Genomic DNA, 17,309 nt, shown 5'->3' on the forward strand with positions numbered 1-17,309 from the left:
GCAAACCAGAACCACAACTACACATCAAACAACAAATACAACTACTACCACTACAGTGAAAGTGAAAACAACTACGGAAACCAGAGCTCATTTAAACAATAAATTTAAAAACTGATAAAACGAACACGACGAACACAACTACAAAAACCACAGAGAATTTATACAACAAAAATAACTACTACTACAATGAAAATCAACCACAACAACCAGATGAGAAATACAACTACTTCTACAACGACAACCAAAACAACCGCTACAGTCAGAGGGCATTTATACAGCAAAGTAACTGGTACAACGAAAGCATACACAACAACTACATCAGCCACACAATAACAAACAATAACATACCCAATATTTTAGTAGCAACCAGAACAATAACAACAACAACTCTACTGTTTTTTATACGACAAATGAACACATACAATAACAACCCCAACGTCTGTATATAAAAACAAAGACAACTACTACAACGACATCCCAATAAGGCAAGAACTACTACAACTACAACAACCTAAGCACACATACAACTAAAACTACAACACTACTGCAACGGAGGCTAACCCACACAGTACCACCAATGTTACAACCGCAGTCAAAACAAGCAATCATAGCCTACTTGATAAAACAAAACTAAAACAAGACCAAAATACCCAGACTATAGCTATTATCAAAACAACTCTCAAAACAACCTACCAGAAAAAAGACCTAGGCTAGTCCAAGAACATAACCAAAACATCTAACCCAAAAGAACAACTGAACTAAAAAAGCTGACCAATGTTAAACCAATGCAACTATATAAAACAATACAAACAAAAACCACTAAAACAACTGAAGGTGTTTGGTGATGCCTTCATTAATTCATTCAGTAAGAAACGTTTTCCCAGTTCTGAATAAACCTTTCTGGAGTTAGCAAGAACAAGAAGTCGATGTACAGAAAAGGTTCATCCCTGTACAATAGACCGATGATGACTTTATATTCTACTCATTCTTCCCTTTTCCCTTAAAGTTAAAATATAAACAACACAACTTGCACAAGCACATTAGTCTTACTCAATCTCTTCAGCATAGTTCATAAAAACGAAGACCTAAAGTAGCCGCGTTGTCGTGAGGTTTTCAGTCTGATCTAAAACAGTTCAGACAGGTCCCTTGGCTGTTCTAGTGAGACAAGCTCCACCGGGCAAGTCTGGTGTAAAGCGATCCTGCCCGTGTGATTTTTTTTTTTTTCCCCTGCTACACTTAGTCATCCTTTATTGGTTACGTCGGAGTGAATTCAGCAAGAAATGATTCGGCATGGTCGCACCCTCGCTTGGGAATAGATGAGACAATATGGCTAATCATACCAAAAAATCATCAGAAAAGCTCCCCCCCCCCTTTTTTTTTACACTAAACCAACCTATACCTAAACAACTTCAGGCGACGCTAACGTTAACCTACCACAATACTTTATTTTGCTAGCGGGATGACGATGGTGCGACGCTGTTGAGTCTTTCCTTGAGGCACTCAATCCGACGGTGCCATTATGACTGGATGACCAATTATACCAGAAAAAAAAAAAAGAAATCAATCGCGTCCAAACTCAACGATGCGCGGTAGCACTGAGCAACAATGACAGCCTCCACCGCTCCTTGCCCAGGGGTAAACAAAACGAAAAGATGGTGTATAGAAAAAAAATGCACAACTGACATCCAGCACTGACCATGGGAAGATGATAATGTAGACGTGAACTGAAATTAATACCCGTTTAAATCTAAATGGAAGGAGGTAATCCAGGTAACACAGCATGACGTTAGGCAATAAAAGTAACATAACTAAGACAATCATAAGGTGCTTCTCAACTCACCTGGTCCTTCTCAATGAACCCAAGGAAGGCCGTTCTCTCGATCTCAATAGGCTGTCCCGCGCGGTCATACAAGGCGATGACGAAGTGGAAGAAGTTGGATTTGCGGAGGTTACTGGGCGGCTGCTTCTCAAAGTGGGCCCGGCCGAGACCCACGCTGCAGAGAGAGAATGAACGTTGAGACCACAGAACGTGAGGGAAGAACGTACGAGGGAAGAAGGTAATAGCAAAAACGTAAGGGACATGCAAGGAACATGAAGGGTAATGAGATCCACGCCAACGGGGAGGGGGAGGCTACAGCAAAGAATGTGTGTGTGTGTGTGTGTGTGTGTGTGTGTGTGTGTGTGTGTGTGTGTGTGTGTGTGTGTGTGTGTGTGTGTGTGTGTGTGTGTGTGTGTGTGTGTGTGTGTGAGAGAGAGAGAGAGAGAGAGAGAGAGAGAGAGAGAGAGAGAGAGAGAGAGAGAGCATAGGTTAGTTGTCATCTAAAACGCACGTCGTGACAAACATAACAATGACCCTTACGAGAATAGCGGCGGTGTCCTTAATTATCTGGCTACAGGCAAAGTCTCACATGTACTCCGGCTAACTCATTAGGAAAAAAAAAGAAAAGAAAAAAGAAAAAGAAAAGAAAAAAAGAAAAGTGACTAAACTACTAGAATGAGACAGCACTGTATTCCTCTCATGTTCGCCCACCAAACTCGCCAGCCGAAAGCAGCAAGAAAAAGGGAAAAGCAAAATGAAGTATAAAAAAATTAGCATTATTTTTTTTTTTTCAGGATTACGCATTTTTATTTCAGCTTATATTATTTACCTTACAGAAACTCACAGTATCTAATGGGGAGACGCAGGTGTATATAAATCCCCATTATCTTATGATTTAGGCGCTAGGATACTTTTCTATAATGTAAATGCTACGAGGAACACAGGGTGGTTTCCTAAGACTTTCTAACACGGATTTCACAAATTAGTGCCAGAAGTTTGCAATATATTTTTCAAAAACTGCCATTAAAAAAAAATAAAGTAAAAACCGTTAATACAATACCCCTTTTATTTAGCAAGATAATTAAAGTGAACATACAGGATAGAATTAGAAATAATGGTTTCAAAAATTCCGCTTTAGTAAGGAAACAGGTAGAAATTGGTTTGGCAATAGACGAATGGAATAAGCTAATTAGTGAAACAGTCCCTGCCTCTTCCACTAAGTTTCAACATAAGCCAGATAAGCATATGACAAGTAAGGGTTGAATATAACGAATAACCAGTATTAATTCATTCTTTTTTCTTTTCATGTTACACTATGATAGTGTTTTTTTTTCTTTTGCACTTTCTAATAACATGTCCACGTCAGTTTTTCTATACTGCGTGGTGCTCTTGCCGGTTTCGTATGACGGGTTTGGAGGGCGGGGGACAGCCTTCTTCTTTACTATCCTTGTCTCAGTTTAGCAGTTTAGATACTCTTGTAGGAGCTGCCTATCATGGGCCAACTGGCCCACTGCAGTAATCCTTTCTTCTTATGTCTTCATGTTCACAAATTAATGTCAGAAGTTTGGAGCCTGTCTACACCTTCGCAACCTACTTTCGATTACTGCTATTAAAAAAAATAAAAATAAAAAACAAATAAAAAACAGCCACCTCCCCTTCTTTCCTCTTCTCTCCACCACAAATCTTGCCAGCCGAAAGCAGCACGAAAAGGGAGAAGCTACAGAACTTGGTAAATAATAATTTACACTAATTTTTGTTAGGATAAGGGGCCTGCTAACTTATTCTGGCCTGGATGAATCTTTTCAATAATAACGTGACTGTACAAGTTTTTCCAATCTACTCCGTGTTGAGGGGTGGGTATACATACTTAACCTGCAGGTATTTTCCAGTAAGTGTTGTAATCAGTAAGAACACACAATTTTTTTTTTTTCTTTTTTAGGATAATTTTCTAACATTCTCTTCTTTGTTATCCCTGTCTTATTCTAATAGTTGTAGGAGCTGCCTAACATGGCCCAACTAGCCTACTGAAATTATCCTCTCTTCTTATGTTATGACAAGCTAGGGAATATTTTTATAGTAGTGAAATACTCGAGCACTGAAAGAACCAGCCTGTACCAATCTAGAGTGTTACATTTGCACTAGTTATGCCATATACTGTAACCCCCTTTTCCTGAAAATTCCTTCACTACTCAGACAGAACCTTATGACATCAGCTGAAGGACAAATTAAGCCACCTTTGGATATCAGCTTCATTACAGACTTCATCAGAAAGTCATTAGTGTCCGTTAAGGCCTCCAAGCAAGGAAGTTTATAGCATCTCCATATATTTTTTTTCTGGATTTTCCGGGCAGATTGTTCAGTAAGGCACCCTTATCTAATCAACATGCTGATAGAGATGCTAAAAAAAAAAGAAAGAAAAAAGCGGCGGTCAAGCTCGGAAATGTGAGGTCGGGCAGGTTGTGACATGACCAAACCAGTAATGTTGGTGAAGTAACCAGTCTTCTGGAATCCGACAAATTTGGCTGAAGTGTAATTTGGGTATTCTTAAAAGCTGAAAATCAAACAGCTATTATAGTAGCCGCAGCGAGAAATGAACGCTGTGGTGGGGCAGCCGGGATGACCTGGGATTCCCCCACTGTAGCCATATCCACATGTCACCGACCATAGAGGTAGGATGTCACCGACCATCGGCCACCGCTGCAGCCCCGCTCCATGATCCTTACCCTGTGTCTCTGGCTTTCTCTTTCTCTCTCGGTTTCTATATAAACTGGTGTATTTCCAAAACTAATTATGAAATTATTATGACTTTTGTTCCACACCACCACTGAGGTAAAAATCAAGGAGAGTTTTCTGTATAAAGGTTTCCCCCCCCTTGTCTGAGGGCAGGTCAGTTCTGGCGAGTGTATAATTATAGGTCAGGCGGAGGTATCGGCAAGGCCGCACTCCCCCGCTCATATGCCACATTTAGGAGGGGGGGGAAACCTTTATACAGAAAACTCTCCTTGATTTTTACCTCAGTGGTGGTGTGGAACAAAAGTCATAATAATTTCATAATTAGTTTCGGAAATACACCAGTTTATATAGAAACCGAGAGAGAAAGAGAAAGCCAGAGCACAGGGTAAGGATCATGGAGCGGGGCTGCAGTGGTGGCCGATGGTCGGTGACATGTGGATATGGCTACAGTGGGGGAATCCCCGGTCATCCCGGCTGCCCCACCACAGCGTTCATTTCTCGCTGCGGCTACTATAGTGACACAAAATTGCTGGGTACTGCAGCGCCAACTAATTTGTAACCCCGAATACGTGTAAATAAAAGCATATTGCGTAGCTGACATACTGACAGCGCTTCTCTGCTCCATATACTTAAGAACGGATAGTAACTGCTTCAGAGTCAGTGTCTGATTCAGCGAGTTACACAACAAAATCTCTTGGCTTTGGTCAAGTTAAGTTAATATCACACACAGGCTTCAAGGGTTATCAGTTGACTCATACCATACAACTTATTTACAATGCCATACCTACAGTTCGGGGCATATTTATGGTTGCACTGTAGGCTTCGTGGCACATTATGCACGATGCTTAGTTGGCGGCAGAGTAAGAACATAAGAACATAAGAAGAGAGGATAACTGCAGTAGGCCGGTTGGCCCATGCTAGGCAGCTCCTAGAAGAGTAACTAAACTACTAGAATGAGATAAGGATAGCAAAGAAGAAGGCCAATCATCCAATCAGTGATATCTATCTGTCATTTTCATTGTCTGCCCTCCTCCTCCCACTTCTTCCATCCTTCCTATTCTTATTTATTACTCCTCAGGTGGCTCTGCACCGTGTGACAAGCCAAAAGGTTTTATGTAACCCAGGAACAGTTTACAATGCAGGGTGAAAACCATATAACCAAATAGCAGGATGATGTGGAACCAGCGATGGTGCCCCTGCTAACTGGGTGGAGACGCATAATCGGCATCCATCCAGAAACCAAATCTCCACATTATTTCCCATGCATTTTTGTGGCGAGGCATTGTCTGCCGCAAGAGAGCTCTTGTTCACTGCACGAGGGATTGTTAGACTGCGGTTGATGGGTCTGCTCAATCACACAGACTGGGGTACATAAGAACAATAACAGATGCACTTGTTATTTATATATTTTTAAGTACCAACAGTTTGCCTCGGTGACGTACAAGGGAATGAAAATATGTAAAAAAAATCAAAATATATCATTGAGGTGTTACGAAATTTCTTAAGCCAACTACAAATACTACTCTAAAACAGACCTGAGCTGTAATACTAAGAGTCGAACATCATATAAGGTGAATGGAGAACTAAGATAATTGGTAAGGTTACGGCAGATTCAGTCTGTACCAACCATCACAAAGTACCGAAGCTTCAGAAACCCCGACACTATTGTCCGACTTTTTTTTAGCACCTACTCTTGGGGGAATATTCTTCTTTTACATTAGATAATATTTTATTGCTTGCTACACTGTCTTACTTGATCCACGAAACCTAAGCAAAACTCCTAAAATCAAAGTCTCAGAGTTATTAGGCTTCTGATGTGAATAACACATGATGTACTAGACAGAAATTTAGAAAAACAGGACAACTAACGAAAAGGTAAATCATTACAAATTTTGCCACATGAACAGCAACTGGGCTCACCTGGCAGCCTGGAAATACCCCATAACAGACTGCACGATGACTTACTTTACGTTCAAACGCCCTGCAGGGTGAATCATCTCCTCTTCTATGCGTTCATTCTCTCCTAGGACATCGTTCGGGCCAAGGGCTCCATTTGGGCCTTGGGCACCATTCGGGCCTAGGGGACCGTTCGGGCCTAGGGGACCGTTCGGGCCTAGGGGACCGTTCGGGTCTAGGGGACCGTTCGGGCCTAGGGGACCGTTCGGGCCTAAGGCACCATTTGGGGCTAGAACACCGTTCGGAATAAAGACACCGTTTGGGGCAAAGACTCCGTTCGGCCCTGGGGCTCCGTTGGGACGTAGGATTCCATTCCTCGCAGGAATTATATCCGGCGAGAAGAATTCCATCTTTCCCGGAGTTTAGAATCAAAACTCAATTTAATACTTTCAAAGCAGTTCGCTTTCTGTACTCCAGGACTTTTTTTTCTCTCTCTCTCTATCTCTTTCCAATACGGCAACGCCACATGGAGTAGGGAGTGAAGCCTAAGCCTCACTCGGAACACTATAGAATCACCATCACTGAAACCACTGACCACACACCCCACACAGTCGTACGCCCCAACCCATCCTCACGAACTGCACGCCTGAGCACAACTGACTTCTCCAATCTCCATACCCAACTATATGACAGCTTCCCTCATACCCCCCAAAACGACCACCCCCCCTCCTCTTCTTTCTTGCCCCCTCCCTTCCTCCACTCCCTCTTTCCCTCCATACCCCCATCATCATCTTCTTATCCCCCCCTACCCTCCCCCTACCCAACCCCTTTCCCCTTTAGCCCACCCAACCACCTTCACCCACCACCCTACCACCATCACCTACCATCATCTACCACCATCACCTACCATCATCACCCACCACCCTACCACCATCACCCACCATCCTACCACCATCATCCACTACCTTACCACAATCACCCACCACCCTACCACCATCACCCACCACCCTACCACCATCACCCACCACCTCACCCCCCTTCACCCACCACCCTACCACCATCACTCACCACCTCACCCCCCTTCACCCACCACCCTACCACCATCACCCACCACCTCACCCCCCTTCACCCACCACCCATCGTTTCCTCCACCTGACCTGACTTGAGCCTCGAGTCAAGGTCAGGTGAGTCTCTCGAGGAAATGGACACAAAGAGGAGATTAACCCATTCACCCTGACGACTTTTTCTACCAATTCTTCCTCCATCAAGATGATTTTATATAACTTAGGCAGGATTTTTTTTTGTGACTGAAGGTGTTAGATATATCCTTCATTAACCATTTCAGCAGGGAGGGGTCTTTCTCAATATATAAAAAATAGCCTGTAGTAGTAGAAAGATTTAAAAAAAAAATCCCTTCCTCCTTGTGTATGGATTAACGTGTCCGCTCCTGTACTAAGACCCGGATTAACTTGCCACACCTCTACGTAGAAGTGGATTATCAAAACACCTGTATGGCCTGCGGCTTGAACAAGTGAGTTTTCGGAAATGTTCAATCAGATTTATAACAAAGAAAAATATGGAGCCAAGGGAGATATCAAAACTATAGGTATATGCGTGGAAAATGGAGGCGTGTAGAGGGATATTATTATTATTATTATTATTATTATTATTATTACTATCATCATCATCATCATCACATCATCATCATCATCATCATCATTATCATAATACTTAATATTTGTACTATTATTATTGTTGTTATTATTATCATTCTAACTGCTACTAATACTACTACTACTATTTCTACTACTACTACTATTGCTACTACTAATACTATCACTAGGTCAACAAATATTTCCTTACAGCGAATGAAATGTACTTGCATATCGAACCTGTTATCGAAACTACAACCTTTTCAATCTAAACTGGACCATAACACCCATATCCTCCCAACTATTTTCAAAACGCAGGGAGAAGCCATACATTCAAATAAGTCACGACACTGTTGACAGAGAGAGAGAGAGAGAGAGAGAGAGAGAGAGAGAGAGAGAAAATACACTTCGCTGCAAAATATCAAAATGGTGGAGGCGATGGAAACAGCCAGAACGTTCCTCTTCACCTGTCCGGCCAGGTGTGTCGGGAGGGTAATTAACCTGAGCCGTCCACGCGTCAACTCCCATGGCCCTTATAAATTAGCAGTGTACCTTAATTATTCTTATTTATTATACGGTATGCAGCTATAACCCCTTCAACAGCATGAGGTGTTATACATGACGCTCTACATCAAGGGTAAAAAAATCAACATAAGAATATAAGAACATAAGAACACAGGAAGCGAGGATAGCTGCAGCAGGCCCTAGAAGAATGAGAAAAGGAAAGCAAAGAAGAAGGCTTTCCCCCGCCCTCCAAACCCTCCTTCTGACGCAGGCAGGAAAAAAGAAAGAATACCACGCAGTATAGAAAAACTGACGTGGACATTTTGTAGGAAAGTGTGAAAGGAGAAAGAAGGAGAAAATAAGAAAAAAATAAAAAATAAAAGGAGAAATCGTGGTGAGGTTGAGTCCTAAATTCATAAATATACTTCTTTCAGATACAGTAGACCTTAATGATTACAGAGAGAGAGAGAGAGAGAGAGAGAGAGAGATTAGAGCCATTTTTACAATACAGAATATACTCAAGGTTAATTCCTAATATATCACAGTTAAATCAGCCAGTACACTTCAGCTTAGGACAGGATAGCTAAGCAAATCTATGACTATGTTTCCTACTTAATCCTTGTGTCGTTGGACCTACTTCACTATATCCCAGAGGACACATTTGGATTTCATTTTCTAGGATGAAGCAGGGATTAGGGAGGGGACACTGGCGAAAGCTTGGAGGGAAGGTAAAGTAAGTAATTGGGGCATGAGAGAGAAAGAGAGAGAGAGAGAGAGAGAGAGAGAGAGAGAGAGAGAGAAATTGTAAAAGACAGGGTGAAAGTAAGAAACTGCACTTGATATCGATTCTTTGGAATTTACAAACTGGAGAAAAATAATGTTCCAAAAAGACCATTTATCAATACCTATGGTGGTGTGGCGGAGGGGAACTGGAAAAGGAGTAAAAGTAAAGAAGTAAAGACCTGGAGTAGAAAAAGTGATAAATGCTGTTTGATATATTAGAAGAAATAATTTTAAATACAAAGAAGAACACCCCAAAGATGAAAAAAAAAAAATAAAAAAAAAAAGCCTATTTAAAAGTACTTAGCGTGGAGTGGAAAGATTAGGAAAGGAATGAAACTATAAAATAATAAGCAGTAGTTAAAGTTACATTATTTCTACTGGACAGTCTAAATATATAAAGGGGAACTGTAAAGTGAGTGGAGGTAATGTAAGAAACTAGAGCAGAACAAAATGAGTTATATTTTCTTTGGGGTGGATATACTGTAGCTAAACTGTATCCATATGGCCAGCCTGTAACATCTGTGGTGAGGAAGAAACTGGAAAAAGGAAAAAAAAAAGCAATCTCGAAGGCTTGAAGTGAACGTAAATATAACATGCAACGGTTGAAAAATTGAGACTGCTTATCTTTGTATTATCTATTGTAATGGAATGATTGGATAATGGAGGAAGCCTGAAGTGAAGGTAAACTAAGCTCTCGGATTGGAAAAGTGAGAAACTGTTGCCTGAATTCTCGTCGGGATAAGGAGCTTCCTAACACTTCTTCCTCAGTGATTTATTCTGCTTATTACTCCTTCCTCCTCTCTTCTGTCGTTTAAATCCTTCAAATACCACTATACTCGGTAAACGTTAACATACAAATTGATATGAACCAACCGTATCCAAAATCAATCGCTAAGGAAGTGGTGTTAGGGAGCTTGCTTACCCTACGGGAATACGTGCCTGTGTCTCAAGCTCTCCGCCTAAAGACTTAAACAGCATTAACAAAGCCCCAGTTAGCGCCCTGACGCTCCCGCATCTATTTAACATAAGAACAAGAGAAGAGAGGATAACTGCTGTACGCCGGTTGGCCCATGCTAGGCAGCTCCTAGAAGAGTAACTGAACTACCAGAATGAGATAAGGATAGCAAAGAAGAAGGCTCTCCCCCGCCCTCCAAACTCTCCAACCGAAGCCGGCAGGAATAAGTCAGAAAGAACACCACGCAGTATAGAAAACGTGACGTGGACATTTCATAGGAAGGTGTGAAATGAGAAAAGGCGACTATCATAGTACTTCCGTATTTGTTTTTCAGAGTCTAGAGTAAGGGACGAAATGAAATGGGGAGAAGGGAATGGCCAAAGCATGAAATCAGGCACAACATGACCAAAAAAGGCAAAGATTTTTATTTTCCGCCGAACATTTTTTTTTTTTCCCAACTTCTACGGAAAGGGAAAGAGTGGAAAGTGGGCAAGGGAAATGGCAGAGCACGAAATTTGAGTGGAAAATGCCATACAGGAAAAGATTTTTGGAAAAGGGGCAAGGGACATGGTAAGGTGCAAAGCTTTAGTGATAAATGCCAAAAACGTAGATTTGTTTCCTTTTTTTCTCTTTCTTTCTTTCTTTCTTTTTTTTTTTTTACTATAGGTCCACTTCTCCATCACGTGCGGGGAAAAAATCAATGCCACCCACTGGTCTCTGCTCAGGACCGATCTGTCTCTGCGGTGCGGGGGGCCTGACGTCAGCAACACATTAATACAAAATCCGGGCCAGGAACAGAGAGATATTTTCGAGCTGATTAAGCCCGCTCGGAAGCCACCAGAGGGGAATATATAAGGTTTTCATAGCGAAGGGGTTACATGGGACTGCTTCTTATTCCCAGTGGTAAGTGTGGTTTTTCCCTATGAATGAATTACAGTCCGAGGGCCCCCCAAATAATAATAAATACTACTATACTGCTGCTGCTGCTACTACTACTAATAATAATAATAATAATGATGATAATGTGCAGTAGGAGAATTGGGTGGGTCCGAGTAAGGGAATTAAAGAGTGACAGAACATAAGAACATACGATCCTAAGAAGAGAGGATAACTGCGGTAGGCCAGTTATATGGGCAGCTCCTACAAGAGAAACAGAAGAAAGACAGAACAGAAAAGTTGTCATCGTACTGAAGGAGTTGATAGAGCTTTAGTTTAATCCTTTCCTGAAGAAAGGTAACTAAACGATGAATAAAGTCGTACAGAGATGGAATAAATAATGAAAGATGAAGTACGTTTTATTTCTGTACAACCACAACATTTCTGGTGCTCAGTTTATTGTTCCGTGTTTTTCAGCTAATTCTGAAATGAATTTTATCTTTATTTCAATCGAACATAATTCTATCAATATCCCTCACTCCACCTAAAAATCTCATCTTCTCATGGCAATCTTGGTCAAAATCGCCGTTCGAGATACATTGAAAACATTTTGTTCAACATACTCTAACATCCTAAACTAATGTAGACCTAACCTGGACATTCTTTGGTCCTATTCAACTTGGTTCTGATTCAAATTCACCCGCGAGAACTACGCAGCGCTGAGATTGGCTGAAAATTAACCACCGCGAGCTATGACTGGTTCAAACTGGTAATTACTGTTCATTTGCGACGGAAGTATATAGAAAAAAAAAAACTTCATCAGAATTGCTAAATATATCGAACGTATATCCCAAAATTCCAAGATTCCATGGTTGTAAGACCATATAATAATAATAATAATAATAAAAATAATAATAATAATAATAATAATAATAAAGTGTTGGTGTAGGGGTACTGGGTGTAGGTGTAGGAGTATGGGGTGTAGGAAATCAACGCACCTGGCTACACCTTAACACCGCCTGTGGCATATCCGGATCATCCACACTAATTGTTTGCCTTAAGCTGAAGATCACCTTTGTCTGGAGAAAGGGGAGGGAGAGGGAGGGTGTAGGGATGGGTAGAGGGGTAAAAACGGTTGGAGGTATGGAGGATGGATGGATATTTGGAGAGAGCGGAGAAACGGAGAAAATTAATGGGGAAATGGATAGGCCAACTAAGTCATGCTCGGCTGTTTTTAATGGAAGTGTGTGATTTAGGCTCTGAAATAAAACATGGGGAGCAAAGAAAGACGACAGGGAAGGAAGAGGTAAGAAAGAGGATAAGAGGCAGACCTAGGGAGACTGAGAATGAGAGGGGGGGGGGGTTGGGATGGGGACGGAGTAAAAATGATACATCAGAAGAGATGATGATGATGATGATGATGATGACGACGACGACGATAATGATGATGACGACGACGACGATAATGATGATGATGATGATGATGATGATGATGATCACACACCATTTGTTCGCCCCTGCATAACATCTCCACCACATATCTTTACTCACTATATCTGTCTGCCCAAGTTATTTCCACATGCAGTTGTCGTCAATCATTTCCTTTCCATTTGCATCCATACTCTCTCTCTCTCTCTCTCTCTCTCTCTCTCACACACACACACACACACACACACCTAACCTGACCACCAGTTCATTTCATCTCCCACACCTAATTTCTTTACCCACGCCTGCAGTACACTAACTGGCACTAACTCTTGGATCTTAACCCCCCTAGTTACCCCTACCCCCATCTATAACTAAATTCCCCTTCTACAATCGCGGTCAGTAACTTCTTTCTTCCCTGCTATCCCTGTCTGATTCTCCAACTCTAGTCAGCGTATTGCAGGAGTTGCCTAGACCGTGGAAATCAGCTAACTTCAATTACCCTCCCTTTTCTATGTTCTTACGTTTACGATTGTAGAGTTGTAGAAGCGACATTCCAGCCAATGCGAGTTATTGTTGGGTAACTATGCAAGATCTCATTTTTTGACAGCATTTCGAGACTGTATGGAGAAAATGACTGCAACTCATTAGGCGTTTTACCTTGTTTCAGGATGACGTAAAAAAAAAAATCTATTACCCACAACTCTCCACGATTCGAGTACGACTTTGAGATGTAAAGAAGGTAACGGTGGAAACTATTTTTGTTTTTCCATACACTCGATTCAGTGTAAAGAAGCACCTGACTGCAACTGAACACCTTCGTCCTCACCTGTAACTCCCCCTCACACCCACACCCACACCTCCACCCGCCCATTCCTCAGACACTCAGACACACCAACACAGCAGTGGTTTTGTTTCATCCATAAATCAAGGAACATCCACGATCACTTGACAACAGTTCCGACACCACCAAGGCTTCAACCTACGTCACACACACACACACACACACACACACACACACACACACACACACCATTTCTTCCACGCAGGCCAAGTCGACTTTAATTTTTGTACACTTAAATGCAAACCAAACATATCCATCCACTCTTTTTGCAACACTTCAGTATCCTTTTCAAAATCCATTATATCTTTCCCAAACTGTAAAAAGTCGCTTACTATTGGCCAGTAATTTGATACAGAATACGCCATCTTATCTTCTTTGTACTTCCATCCACTCTTAGACCCTCAAACAATTCCTTATTCATTAACTTATTTCATCCACCAAATATCATCCACCTGCCCAGTCACTCATCCAACCGAATACTCATCCACTTGCTCACCTGAACTTACTGACATCCACCCAATCCACTCACCTTCTCCCTGAACTTCACTCATCCACCCACTCACCCACCCAATCCACCTACCTTTTCCCTAAATGTCAATCATTCACCCGCTCACCCACCCATCTACCACCCACCTACTCGCCCATTCCACCCGCCTACCACATATTTCCCCCACATTTCACCCATCTACCCAATCCGCTTACCTACTCACCTACTTATCTCATCCACTTAAGCATCCAATCCACCCACCCAGTTCACTCACCTACCAACTCACCCATCAACCTACCAACCTATTTCACTCACCCAGTCTACCACCACTTGCCAAAACTACCAACCAGTCCTCCCAAGAAAATCTTCACTCACCCACCAACCCACTCACTCATCCACCCACAGCCCAATCCACCCACTCAATCCACTCACCCTCTCACACACCCACCACCAGTCCGGCCCTGTCCTTTTGTTCCTGGGAAATCATTTATCCTGAGCCGGTAGGAAGGGGAGCAAAGAATCAATGGCCGCTTTCACACCTGGTAATTAGAGTTGCTTTTGATGCTGGGGTGATTAGCTCCTATATTAATAACACATCGAGGATTAAAGAGCCGAGTGGTGGTGCCAAGCTGAGTGGCGTGCAGTGGATGGGGTGTAGCATTTGATTATTTCAGTCTATCATGTGTGTGGATGGCTAGGAAAGGGGACGGTACTACGGATATTAATCTATTCACGGTGAGGATGGCTTTATTTTTCACTTTATTGTTGCTATCACCGGACGGTTTTATTCAGCTTGACAAAACTTTTATTTTATTTTTATTACTTTTTTTGTAATTCGTTGTGTGGCTGGCTTGGAATGGAAAACGTATATTAATCTATCATAAGCCAGTGTGAGGACGCCTTCTCTCTTCCTGTTGCACCCACAAGACGGTTTCCCTCAACTTTCAGACTATTTAATTTAAGGCTGTCATGTGTGGCCAGGGTCTGAGAACATAAATTAAACTACTATTTAGTATAAGGATATAAATTTCGTTTTGTATTCAACTGATGCTAACGTTAGACGAATTTACTCAGCTGCAGGAGATGGGCTTAGCTTGTTTACCACATTTTAGTCCATCATGAGGTTAGTGAACGAGATAGAACTTAAGAAGAGAGGATAACTATAGTATGCCAGTTGGCCGATGTTAAACAGCTCCTACAAGAGTGAATAAACTACTAGAATTAGACAAGGATAGCAAAGAAGCAGGAAACGTGTATAAAATTTTACTATGGGAGTCTTTTTTTATCGCTGCTGACAACTTTATTCTGCTTCAGACGACGGATTTGTTTGTTTCTTTCTCTCTTTCCCTCTTTCTTAGTCCATTCTGTCAGCTGCAGGTGGCAAAGGAAAGGGAACACTTAAGTATACTAACTTGTAGGCTGCGGCATGGTTTTCACACGGCATTTCCGGTTGCCTGCGACGGGCGTTTGACGATCTGGCCTCATTTTTATTTTATTTTTTTTACCCCCCGTAAGAAAAGTGTGTTTACTGGAGGTCAGAGCGAGTAAAACAAGTGCATATCACCCCAATCTTTGGTCAAAGTCTATGACGTTAGGGGGAAAAAAAATGGGAAGACCGAAAATGTCCAGTAAGGAAAATATTTGAAGTCTGTTTTCGGTATGACGTTGAAAGAGTGATTAAAAGATGATTTTCTTCTATAAGTTTTCTCTATAACAATTCCTGAAGATATTTTTCAGCAGTTTAACTGACAGCGAATTTCTGCTAAGAAAACTCGCCAGTCAATTATATGCTGATAAGTGATATGCTACTGTAAAATAAGCAGTACATTTATTTTCATAATTACTGATAAGTGATATGCTACTGCAAAATAAGCAGTACATTTATTTTCATTTTTACTTTGCAACTTTTTTCTATAATCGTTCTTTATAGTATTTACAATTTAAAGAGAAAGATATTCAAGAATTTCTGCATATTTTCATTTGTGCCGAAAAAATGTATTAACTTGCATTATTAGGGTTATAGATATACAATACTGAATACAGACACCACAAGCCGTGGTAAAGATAACTGAATGATATCTAGGATGGAAGACTTTACCTAGTGTTTGATGAGCGAGTTAGACCAAGGCCTAATAAGAGTATCTCATTACGCATTGGCCTAGTCAACCACTGTCTCACGTGTGGTGTTTCGTGACGACATTTCCCGCCAGCCGCGTCGCTGGGTCGCCAAACATTTTCCAGCCGGCAAGAGTGGCTAAAAACAAGAAGCAACGTTGACTAATTTGTATGCTGAGTTTTTATTAATGTATGTTAGGTATTTACGTGGAAACTCTTGATGTAATTTTTTTTTTTTTTTTTACTGCTGTTGCCTTCAGACCAATTTTTATAGCAGATTAAATTTTTCATAATGTCTCCTTTTTTTGTAGCAGATTAAATTTTTCATAACGTCACTTTTTATCTTATACTAATCTCCACTACACCTTCCCTTTCCTTACCTGCCATATATCATTCACCAACCTTTACACATGTTCGAAACTCCTACCGTTCAAAAAAATTCCTTTCACTTGTTGCTGCAATCATGATTCTCCATATCCATGACTCTTTCACATTTTTATTATCATTTCCTCTAACTTCTATCACTCCCTGCTTCTCTCTAGTTTCCCATCTATTATCTCTCCAGTTCTTTTATAGTCCATTATCTCTCAATCACCCAGTCACTCCACCTTCTATCACTGCTACCATAACTAGCCTCACAATCTCTCTAACTTCTATCATCACCAACAACTATCAGCAACTTTCGACTCCCTACTTTTCCCATATTTTTACAACCAACTCTCTATAACTTTCGACTTTTTATCCCCTCTAACTATTGTTGTTACCAAGAACCGTCTGTATCTTCCCAGCCACAATATTTTCCACACTTTCATTACCATCCGCCTATAACTCATCTTTTCTGCATCATCATCATCATCATCATCATCATCACCATGGCTCTCACATCTGATAGGCTAAGGTAAGATCCATAAACTAGGAAAGGGAATGTACGGGAGTGGAAGACTTATGAACAGTGCACAAAGTAAAATGAGCCGCATACTCATTCATCATCATCATCATCAGCTTGTCTCTCCTAATAAATACCAATCATGTATGACTTTCAACTTCTTAATCTCCTCTACACATCAATACCACGCATACCTAACTTTCAACTTGCGGTATCGACTATCTTTAATTTTCACGTTCCTAACCTCACCAATTTCTATCAGTAGCAAGAGCCTAACTTTTAACATCTCATCTCAAGGTGGTATAATTGCCAATCGTATATATTTAACATTAGC

General features: G+C 41.3%; 1 protein-coding gene across 1 annotated transcript in view; it reads right to left on the minus strand.

Moving 5' to 3' along the window:
* The window catches only part of kn (EBF transcription factor knot), a 365,525-nt gene that overhangs the window by 311,284 nt on the left and 36,932 nt on the right, over positions 1 to 17,309 (minus strand). Inside the window, exons 2-3 of the mRNA XM_080274820.1 lie at positions 3,296 to 3,354; positions 1,841 to 1,998 (exon numbers count right to left, since the gene is read on the minus strand). Coding sequence (XP_080130946.1) covers positions 1,841 to 1,998; positions 3,296 to 3,354 — 217 coding nt within the window. The remainder of the gene's footprint in view (positions 1 to 1,840; positions 1,999 to 3,295; positions 3,355 to 17,309) is intronic.

Source organism: Coenobita brevimanus, chromosome 59, assembly GCF_032717465.1.
Source record: "Coenobita brevimanus isolate Jiangsu-jjx chromosome 59, ASM3271746v2, whole genome shotgun sequence".
NCBI classification, from domain to species: domain Eukaryota; kingdom Metazoa; phylum Arthropoda; class Malacostraca; order Decapoda; family Coenobitidae; genus Coenobita; species Coenobita brevimanus.